The sequence below is a fragment of the Vipera berus genome (genome assembly GCF_964194415.1).
Source record: "Vipera berus genome assembly, chromosome: 1".
NCBI classification, from domain to species: Eukaryota; Metazoa; Chordata; class Lepidosauria; order Squamata; family Viperidae; genus Vipera; species Vipera berus.
Window position 1 is genome coordinate 131,992,124 of NC_138202.1, and position 12,066 is coordinate 132,004,189.

The following is a 12,066-nucleotide window of genomic DNA, read 5'->3' on the forward strand; positions in this document are numbered from 1 at the left end:
TGAAGTATCAGTAGGGGTGACATTTCAACACAAAAAACTTAAAACAGTACCAGTAGATATTTGCTGACACTGTTCCCTTTCTTCAGCAATTGACTTTGAAGAGAAGCAAATGCAGGCTGGTGCCATAAGTAGAAATAATGGGGGGGGGGCAGCAGACACCCATCAGGTTGTATCTGGCCAAGATCCACTCCCTCCAAACAAGAAGATTGTGTATAGTGCCATTAAGCTCTTTATTAATTAGTCCTTCACTGCATCTTACAGCATTATCCAGTAATTGTTGTCCAAAATAGCATGAAGGAGGACAGGCTTTATATCCTCTCAATGGTTGGTGAATAGTGAAAGATGTTAGCATTAGTGTGAGCATTAGTTTTCAAAGAACATCCCTGCATACAGCATCATTGCCCTCCAAGATTTTGTGCTCAATGGAACAGAGGCAGCTTTCTGGGAGTAAAGATAGGGATATAAGTCCCTGAGTATAGTCTGAAATACTGAGACCAAAAGGTGAAAGAACAGTTGGAGATTATTACAATAGATACCCATTGTCCACTATTTCCAGTTTAAGATCTAAGATGGCACCATTCTCAGCTGTAGAAACATTACCATTGTTATTGTCACTTTATAATGAAGCAAAACACTTGTTTAAAATAGCATGAAAGTGACACACCAAATGATATACCTAATATGGCCAGATATTATTAGGCTACATCAAATTTCAGTGCCATTTTTTATAAGCATGTCTCAGGTACCAGTCTTCATAGGGTAAGGTCTAAAATTCATGTGTTCACCATAAAGGTGGAATATTTTATACAGGTGAAACTCGAAAACTTAGAATATCGTGCAAAAGTTCATTTATTTCAGTAATGGAACTTAAAAGGAAAACTAATATATGAGATAGACTCATTACATGCAAAGCAAGATAGTTCAAGCCGTGATTTGTCATAATTGTGATGATTATGGCTTACAGCTCATGAAAACCCCAAATCCACAATCTCAGAAAATTAGAATATTGTGAAAAGGTGCAATATTCTAGGCTCAAAGTGTCCCACTCTAATCAGCTAATTAAGCCATAACACCTGCAAAGGGTTCCTGAGCCTTTAAATGATCTCTCAGTCTGGTTCAGTAGGAATCACAATCATGGGGAAGACTGCTGACCTGACATTTGTGCAGAAAACCATCATTGACACCCTCCATAAGGAGGGAAAGCCTCAAAAGGTAATTGCAAAAGAAGTTGGATGTTCCCAAAGTGCTGTATCAAAGCACATTAATAGAAAGTTATGTAGAAGGGAAAAGTGTGGAAGAAAAAGGTGCACAAGCAGCAGGGATGACCGCAGCCTGGAGACGATTGTCAGGAAAAGGCCATTCAAAAGTGTTGGGGACTTTCACAAGGAGTGGACTGAGGCTGGAGTCAGTGCATCAAGAGCCACCACACACAGACGGATCCTGGACATGGGCTTTAAATGTCGTATTCCTCTTATCAAGCCGCTCCTGAACAACAAACGTCAGAAGCGTCTTACCTGGGCTAAAGAAAAACAGACCTGGTCTGTTGCTCAGTGGTCCAAAGTCCTCTTTTCTGATGAGAGCAACTTTTGCATCTCATTTGGAAACCAAGGACCCAGAGTCTGGAGGAAGAATGGAGAGGCACACCCTGCAAGATGCTTGAAGTCCAGTGTGAAGTTTCCCCAGTCTGTGTTGATTTGGGGAGCCATGTCATCTGCTGGTGTTGGTCCACTGTGCTTCATTAAGTCCAGGGTCAACGCAGCCGTCTACCAGGAGATTTTGGAGCACTTCATGCTTCCTTCCACAGATGAGCTTTATGGGGATGCTGACTTCATTTTCCAGCAGGACTTGACACCTGCCCACACTGCCAAAAGTACCAAAACCTGGTTCAATGACCGTGGGATTACTGTGCTTGATTGGCCAGCAAACTCACCTGACCTGAACCCCATAGAGAATCTATGGGGCATTGCCAAGAGAAGATGAGAGACATGAGACCAAACAATGCAGAAGAGCTGAAGGCCGCTATTGAAGCATCCTGGTCTTCCATAACACCTCAGCAGTGCCACAGGCTGATAGCTTCCATGCCACGCCACATTGAGGCAGTAATTGCTGCAAAAGGGGCCCAAACCAAGTACTGAGTACATATGCATGCTTATACTTTTCAGAGGTCCGATATTGTTCTATGTACATTCCTTGTTTTATTGATTGCATGTAATATTATAATTTTCTGAGATTGTGGATTTGGGGTTTTCATGAGCTCTACGCCATAATCATCACAATTATGACAAATCACGGCTTGAACTATCTTGCTTTGCATGTAATGAGTCTATCTCATATATTAGTTTCCCCTTTTAAGGTGCATTACTGAAATAAATGAACTTTTGCACGATATTCTAATTTTTCGAGTTTCACCTGTATAATGCCATATTCCATGGAAACATAGTCCCTGTCAGTAAAGCAGGAGATACATCTTTCTGTACCAAATCCAAAAGATTTTGATTTCTAGAAAAAAAACTTTGCTGATCCCCAAGATTGCATAAAAAGATTAATTTATGCATAAAGCACAATTAATATAGCTGTTTTAACACCACATCTCTTATTGAAGATAAAAGGCAAAAACCCAACAGACCTATAATTCTGGTTTCCTAAAATCTAGGGGAAAACTGTTCAATCTTTTCATTTTCAGCTGATTGCAGGTAGTCCTCAACTTACAATAATTCATTTAGTGACTGTTCAAAGTTACAATGTCACTGATTTATGACTGTTTTTCATACTTATGACTGTTGCATCAGCCCCATGGTCACATGATAAAATGCTTGGCAACTGACTCATGTTTATGATGGTTGCAGTGTCCCAGGGTCATGTGATCCCCTTTTGCAAACTTCTTTCAAGCAAAGTCAATGGGGAAGCCAATTCACCTAACAACTGCAGTGATTCACCTAACAACTATGGTAAGAAAGGTCATGAAATGGGACAAAACTCATTTAACAAATGTCTCACTTAAATTTTGGGTGCAATTGTGATCATAGCTCAAGGACCACCTGTATTCATAGCCCCTTATATCGCCAATTTGTAAAAGATATACTGTAGGGGAAAAAAGCTGTGAGAGTGGAATATTCAACCTATTCTTTGTTCGCTTAAACCATAATTCAGCTGTGACTTAACTTAAGAAATATTGCTTGTTAAGCCAAAAATTACTGGATTCATACGATATATTAATCTATAGATATGGTTACAAACTCAGTAGGTGGATGAACACAATACAGCAGGGGTGTCAAACTCAATTTCATTGAGGGCCGCATCAGCATTGCGGTTGCCCTCAGGGGGCCGGGTGGGTATGGCCAGGATGGGCGTGGCCTACTGGGTGGGCGTGGCTAGAGTGCGTATGGCCTACTGGGTGGGCGTGGCCAGCTCTACATCTTTGGCATCAAGGGTGCCTATGGGGGCCTGGGCAGGAGTGGGACAGATCTGAGGGTCTCACAGTGGGGGCCATTCCCTCACTGTTTCCAGGATGGCTTCGGGGGCCACATGAAACCACTTCGCGGGCTGGATCCGGCCCCCGGGCCTTGTGTTTGACATGTCTGCAATACAGTATCTCAAATCCATTCCAATGTTGTGAATTTGTGAATCAAGCCAGAGCATTTAGAAGGTTTTTTTTTCCTTCTCTAGTTTGTTTTGGCATGAAATCATCAGAAGTTGTTTTACCTGTTAAAAGGATTTACTGTGGAAAACAACTATAGCACTATTTATATGCTATTGTTTCACAGTACATAAAAATACTTGGGGAAAACCAATACAATTGTTGCTATAAAACTCTGCCCAGAGTTGACTATAAGAGGGGCAGCCATATAAATGTTTTAAATAAAATAATATCCTCTCAAAATGCTGATATATGGAGAGAACCCATAAAAGAGGTTTTAGATATGAGGAACTTTTAAACCACTATACTTGGATAAATGTTAGTAGTCACTTAGAAATATTAGAAAAGCAAGCTTACAGCCCGATCCCAACTTTACTCTTTTCTTTCTGTAACTGTAGATACCGTGGAAAAAATCCTAATATTCTTCTGTAGATAAAACTTCTGAAATTCACAACATCTTTGCCAGATAATTTGAAATGCAAAAAAAGGGGAGAAGGATGGACCTCAAATATATTCAATAGGTTTATATTCTTTGGTAGTCTGTGATATTTATTTGGGTGGACGTGTGTATATCAAAACACTATAAAATTAACAATAGACTGTACTGTACTTTACTGGCACCTTCTCAATCTATGTTTTCATCTTTCTTAGTGGTTGCTTTACCAAACTGTTTATTAACAGACACAAAGGGAAAAAGTGACTGAGAGGTTGGCCTATTTGTTTTAAGTCATTCTATTCTCTGTTTCTTCTTCCATCTAACACTGACAGTGTATGATGTACTGAGAATCTATTCCAGCCTGACTCGAGGATTCTGGGTAAAATCAGTCACCTTGATCAAGCCGTCTGGCCCGATGCTGTATGGAAAACATGGGAAAAATGACTTTAGTAGTTCTCTTGCTTGTGAAACACATAGTCTAAATATTTCTGACATAAAGTTATAGCAACATTCTTGTTCTTTCTGTACTGTTTTGATTCCAGTTTTTTTTTTTTACAAAAATCAGGAACTATAGTCAAGGCATGTTTTCCCCTAATCAATATTTGGCATCCTCTAAGTCTTCTCTTCTGCTATTTATCTTTAAATTATAATGATATAAACTTCAGGATATCAGCATGGAAACCATCTCTTCTCTATTCCTCTCTCTTAGTTTCTGATTATGAGATCTTAAATACCCATAAATTTTGTAAATTACCCTAGGAACTAGCAAAATAATTTAGTGTCAGGACACTGATTTTGCAACTACATTAAGCATAGACCATATAAGAATATTTGACTCTTTAGCTGTAGGCAAGCAGTGGCGAATTCTGTATCTATCATCTCCTAAACTGAGACATGTCTACATAACATCATTGTTCTGTATCAAGCCAGATTAAAAAAGTTACAATTCAAAAATAGTTTTGGAAAGTGTAATGATAGAATTCTTGTTTGCATAGCAGATGGCTATTCTGACTCTTGCTTGCAAAATATGGGCTCTCTTTCCTGGATCCTTTATTTCCTCTCTCCTTCCATGCCCTCCTCTTATTTTGGGGAAGTCCTCCAAACCTCTGGAGGAAATTTGAAAGTTAATTGGATTGGCACTAGGTGACAAACATAGCTGAAAACAACCACTGAGTACTAATGCATTAAATGTGGGTTAAGAGATTAGCTCAGAGTTCCCAAGTTATTGAGTAGCATTCAAAAACAGATCTGCACGTCAGTCAGAAGAAGCAGTCTATACAGTTATTTCCTATTTAAATAAATGGAATAGGATTTCAGGAAGAATTTGTGAGCCTACTTAATATTAGTCAAATTGATATGTGAAGTTTCTATGTACAATCCTGTAAGTGAATTTGTCGTATAACTTAGCTATATGCATTCCCCTGAAACTGTCTACTGCACACTTACGTTGGTTGGCTGCTATTGCTAACATAAGCTACATCTCTTTGACATTTACCTTATATATTAGTTTTACTTACATCTCTTGTTCAATATAATTCAACATTCGACTGACATGAGATGCGGAGATTTCTCCATCCACTTCCGCAATGTAGGTATAGAGAAACTGGAAAGTACTGAAAGGGATACGAGCTGGACCACTTTCATTCTCGTTAGATAAAACTTCACATATTATCTTCAGAGTTTTTGCAATTGTCTGTTTTCAGAAAGGGAAAGGATATGACATTTATTAGAATTGGTAACTGAGCAAGTAGTTGTCATATGTGTAACTCAGCTATCCTTTAAAAGAAAACCTGGGAATTCAAAATGCTGTGATGGGTTAGGCAGGGCTAGAATGGAGTCTAATTATGAAGGCCTTTGGCATTAGATATTTCCTTGGTGCTTTTCATTTGTTTTTTTTTCTGATTAGCTACATCCACCATAGTGAAATGGCAAGTACTTCCCCCTGCCTGCCCATCTCCCCCAATACCTCCAAGGGGATCCAGCAGCAGCATGATCCAAACATGCTAGTGAAACAAGTTAGGGATTCTGTAGTGGTCATCTGGTACACAGCATTATTGTGAAAATAAAGGACGGTGTTGTGTAAACAAGATACAGGTACAAAAAAGATTGGGAGAAACTAATAGATACCACGATAGAAACTTAGGGATGCAATTTAATTTTAAATACCTTTATATTAATGCGCACCCCCCCACAATTCTCATTTTACAACCACAATTCACTATAAATGAGGTTTGGAAATTCATATACTGTAGTTTCCAGGATTTTGTATATTTACAACAGACAAGCATCTTCAGTATAACCCATTAAAGACCAAATTCCCTATTAAAACTGATGTTCTTGATAGAAGCAGCTCTGGGCAACCTGACTAACCACCAAGTGAGGCCTGATTTCTGATCAGGAGGAGTCTTGAAGCATCTTTTCAGATTAACAAATGTTATTAAAAAGCATAACCTTTCTTGACTAAAGTTTAGTTCATTAGATTCATGGAATGACAAAAAGTAGAATTTAAATCAGGATAAAGTGGTGGTGGGGAGATATTTGCAAACTGTCTCACTTGTCACATACATCTGCATAAACAACCTGTCTTCCACGCCCTCCCCTCATCTTAATTTAAATTGTACATCTGTTTAGCCATTCCATGCATTTGATGCAGTGAGCTGTAGTAAATGTTGGTTAAATGCTGCAGTAAATGTTGGTTAATAAGATGTGCTAATCAGAAAAGGTGCTACCTGGTTCATTCTGATTTTTGGTTTCTACAGATTAGCATGGCTCTCCTCCTAGAGTGTCTTGAATGTTGAGTAAATCTAAAATGCTAACAAATATTGGACAAGCAGTGTCAAGGGTGTTTAAAAGTCTTTATGATGTACAATTCATTACATTATAAAAAAACAGAGAAATCGCCTACAGAGAATTTAAATACTACAAACATGCTGTAAACCAAAAGAAAAGGAAACAACTAAAAAAAAACAAGCTTACAACTCCAAGAGAGCTACAGGCCAAAGCTAAAAACTTGAGCCATTCAATTTCTTCAGTAAAACGTCCAACGTTCATGATACTTTCAAATAGATCTGTAGGGAGATTCAGCACCTTCCACATCTGGGCTAGTTCATCAACATGGATAATTAGCCTCCCACCCACCTGAAAAGAAATAATAGCCATTATAAGTGAAGAAATTAATATAGGTTTATAGTTGCAAGCATTTCTTAAGGTTTTAAAAATGGATTGTAAGGATAGCAGAACTGAGGTATTATTAAGGAACTGGGATGTATGTGTAACTGTTGATCACTTTTGCAATTATGTTACTACTGTTTTGAAGCAAAGAATGGGACAAAAATACCATAATGAGCAAAATGAGAGTGGTCTCCACATAATGTACTAAGTCATAATGTAACTTATTTGTTTGTCTAGGCTTAGCAACGTTGACACCCATGCCTGTAGGAGAGTCCATTCAGAATATGGCCCCGAGATGAAAATAGACAGAGGGATCATCAGTACTTTCACCCAAGCAAATGAAACTAATCAATTTTTGAGGTGTGATCTCAAAAATTATTTCAGCATTTGGGATTTTCCCTAGACCAGACATGTCAAACACAAGGCCCGGGGGCCGGATCCGGCCCGTGAAGTGCTTTCATGTGGCCTGCGAAGCCATCCTGGAAACAGTGAGGGAACGGCCCCCACCGCCTTGGCCCTGGCCCAGAGACCCTCCTTCTGCCAGAGACCCTCAGATCTGTCCCACTCCTGCCCAGGCCCCCATAGGCACCCTTGATACGAACAATGTAGAGCTGGCCATGCCCACCCAGTAGGCCATACGCACTTTAGCCATGCCCACCCAGTAGGCCACGCCCACCCAGGCCACACCCACCTGGCCCCCTGAGGGCAACCGCAATGCTGATGCAGCCCTCAATGAAATTGAGTTTGACACCCCTGCCCTAGACCCTCTCTTTTGCTGGGACGTAGATTTCAATGTACCAAAAACAAGATGGGAAGAATGAAATATGGTGCTGAGAGAAGATCGATTGCAGATGTCCCTGTTCTGAATGGTGCCACCTTCTCTTCTAAGGAGTATGTATGCAGTATGGAAAGACTTTTGAATTTGCATCTTGGTTTCTCACATACAGTAGAGATAACAGCCCAGAGATTTCTGATCAGCTGTGGTTGATATAACAACCATATCCCTTCTAAAAAGAAAATGATTTGAAAATGGTGATCCACGTGTTGGTAGCTTGAAAATTAACTATTATAGTATTCTTTACGTGGAGCTGGAGCTGGTAAAAATTGGAATTGATACTACTATCAAGTTGATCTTTGGAAGAATACAAAGACGGCATTACATCAATGCTAAAACTATTACAGCAGATTTTGTGGGAGGGGCAAAATATGTGCTGTTTATTATCTTTAAAGCTTATAAATTTCAGACTTGGGAGAACATCTGTTTTTAGGAGGATCCTCCCTTATTCAAAGAAATCATCCTAGGGAGAATTTTCCTACAGTGGCTCTGAGTTCAGTTCATGACAACTTGGAAAATCCCAGTTCTTTCGGAGACACATTTTTTTTTTAGTTTTAACAGGCTTTGAAATCTTGCTTTTTAAAACAGGCTTTTACTTTTTAATTATACGTGTACGAAGTTGTATATACTTTTGGTGAGTTGTCATATGTGTTTCCTTTTTCAAAATTGGAACTTGCAAAAAGAATTTCTTTACTGTATATTAAAAGCTACACAAGACGATATTAAACAAATGTTAATGAACTCTAGGAATCTTTTAAAGTAATATTTAAAATTTGAACTATTGTTTAATCCTTTAGCAGTGTTCTTAAAATTTCTTGTATATCATGTATACAGGAAAGGCAATGCACCTAAAATTAATTCTAAAGCAGGTGAATCAAATTTATTAAAAAAAAACACCAAAGGACACAAAGTAATTGGACGCATGAACACACAAACACTCAAATCTCTTATGTTCTTGCCCCAAAATGGAAAGTAGATGTTTCTTACTCTCTGGTGTAAGACCTTCAAGAGCTCTGGAGTAAGCTCTGCATAATTTGATAAAGGCACTCTATCTGTTCGTTCTCTTACAGGAGGAGCCTCTCCACGGGCCATCGCATTAAAATAGCTGGACACAAAGACAAAATAGGTGTTTTCCCTTCATCAACAGATTTTAGCATAAATATATGTGAGACATTGGCTGATTAGTTGCTTAAACACTCAAAAGCTTCCACTTGTTGGTAATTAAGTTGACTTATTAAAATTATTGTTCTTATTTCAAATCTTTTGCATCAGGTTCAACACGCTAATATTTTTGTGTTTTTGTTTTTGTTTTTGTTTTGAAGACTGTTTATTTTCAGACTTATAAGCAGCTAACTGAAGATCAGGATGAGCTATAATAAAAAAAAATCTCAGTGAAGTATGATTGGTGGCTTACAAATTGTGAATATAAATAGTATGTATTTTAACAAAAGAATATGGTCTGAAAGTATTGATGCTGCTATGGATCTAAATGTGTTAAAAAAATGAAGGAAACTTTGTACATTCTAAATGCACCCAATAATGTAGAAGAGATCAAATACTTCAAGAAAATTGAATTATACAAAGAAACCCCCCACACATTAGAATTACTGGAGATAAAACACTACAAAATAAAGGTCACTGAAAGTAGGGGACCCCCACCCCCACCCCCCAAAAAAATATGGTGTGCGCTGTAAAATTTCCTGGGCTTTTATTTTCTTCCAAAGTTATATCATGTAGAAATGTGAACAATTTGGATTGGAATTGTGGCATTGGGAGACAGAAGCATGAATTCTGTCTTGTTTTATCTTTTCCAATCAAGATTGTCTCTTCAAAGATACTTTTTACATGATGCAGGAATCAAGGAGGGAAGTTAACAAATATATCTGAAAATATGGAAAGGCACTTCTTCCAAAAATGCAAATGGAAATGTTCGAAGCGGGGGGAAGAAAATATATTTCTTCCAGTAGCAACCCCTTGTACCACATAGGTGCTTCTCTACCACAATCTTGTGAGGACCTTTTTGAACAGACACTCAGGCTGCCCATGAGATTTTCAGCACAATGAAATAATTTTAGGAAGAAAAGTCTGGAATTTAAATGGCTTGTATCAGAATTTTTGTTGCCTTATAAAGCCCTAATCCCCAGCATTGTACTCTACTGAAATAAACTGACATGAATATAACTGATACTCAAATGAATGTATTCATAACTGATTTTTATAAGTTCCAAATAACTTGTGCTATTTTTGTTTTTGCTTTTTGAGAAAAGTAATACAACTCAGCTTCCTTTTAAATTCCATAGAGAAATTCAGCACACATTTTAAAATTTAACAATAAAAAAGGAATGAATAGGTTAATAGCCTTAATCATACTCATGCAACAGTCAGCATTCCCTGCTAATAGTATAAACAAAATATTGGTCTGTTTTGGCATATTTTGCCTAGTGTACTACAAGCACACCAAAGCCCAGTTTTATCATAAGCACATTCAAAGTACTATTCTGTTGCTGAATGAATTAAAAAGCAATGTAAAAGGAACTAAAGCATGTTTGAGAATAAATAGATGGATAGCAAATTAAAATAATTCTTTAGTTTGTTAACAAGTAAAAATGTAAAGGATATCTGTGATGCTTATAGGTGTGCCCTTTGGGATGTGAATGTCAGAATTGTATATTTACAATTATGTTGTTGACTAAAAGACCTAATGATGCATAACAAATGTTAGACTGTATGACACAGTAGGGAGTGTATATCTGAAAATTACAGTATAGTATATATTAAGTACATATCTAGAATCATACAATATGTGATAGTATGTGTTTTGTGTGTGTAAAATTGTACAATATGTGATAGTGTGTGGTCTCTCTCTCTCTCTGTGTGTGTGTATGAGAGAGAGAGAGAGAGAGAGAATAATTTCTAATTTAAAATGCAGGACAAATAAGAATTGACATGTAAAATACTATAAATGATACAATTTAGGCTTGAGTAACTTTTAAATAAGCATGATACTGATGTTAAGCAAATATATTTGGCAAAAATATTCAACTTACTCAGAAGACCATTGAATCAGGTCTGGAGGCTGAGTTCGTATAGCAGCTTTTGTAAACTGCTTCAGCAAATCTGGAAGCTCTGGAGGAATACATACTTGTTTATCTGTCTGCGGCATAATTATTGTGCCTGTTAGGAAAAGCAGCAATTTTGAAAAGAATACTCAGCTATCAAGAATCCTGATTGTGAAAGACATTGCAGAGACCATATGTCTGATCTGCACAGGCCAAACTTATATCTTCAGTGTCCTTATGGAGATTTAGGTACAGCAGAGATCATTTCCATGTTTGGTATATACTTTCATGGAATATTGCTATAATGCAGAATTACTGAGGAACCCAAAATATGCTTTTAAGGGCCCCTCGATTTTTGCTTTTAAAGCTATAGATTATATTTTACCAGTCTTGATTTAATTCATCAGAATAAATTCTGGATCAAACTGCATATTACACCCAAACAGAACTATAACTGAAAAAGCCATGTTGGCAAAACATGTACTACTACAACTAGGTATAAAGGAAGATAGACCTCTTCTACCTTTAAAAGCTATTAATGGAACTCTATACTTGCTGAAGTTCTTTCTTGCAATAAATATTACAAGTGAAGGAACTCTATGTACATCTATTGGGGAAGAAGCACTCTTAAACCCAAACTATTGTATCATCATGGTTTACCTAATTAAATTTTCTAGTTTTGCATGGGATACTAAACTGATCCCATAGTTTGGGTTTGACAACATGCTAAGTAAACTGCGGTTGACTAACCTGTAAGTTCAGTGTTATGATGAGAATCTAGCCAATCTGGCTTACTGAGGAATATGGCCACCATTACAATGTTTTTGTTTTCCATTTTATTAACTGATCACTAGAATAAAGGATGTCTAACAGAATGTTAGTAAACTTATAATGCAGAAAGTCTCGTTGTCTGTGTTCTCACAGCATA

General features: G+C 37.6%; 1 protein-coding gene across 1 annotated transcript; it reads right to left on the reverse strand.

The window, feature by feature from the left end:
* Positions 1 to 4,424: 4,424 nt before the first annotated feature.
* ROPN1 (rhophilin associated tail protein 1) lies at positions 4,425 to 11,242 on the reverse strand (the record flags this gene model as incomplete). Its single annotated transcript, XM_081314301.1, has 5 exons — positions 4,425 to 4,491; positions 5,591 to 5,766; positions 7,050 to 7,211; positions 9,067 to 9,184; positions 11,127 to 11,242. The coding sequence occupies 5 exons, from the start codon at positions 11,240 to 11,242 to the stop codon at positions 4,425 to 4,427; spliced, it is 639 nt and encodes a 212-aa protein (XP_081170427.1).
* Positions 11,243 to 12,066: the final 824 nt, after the last annotated feature.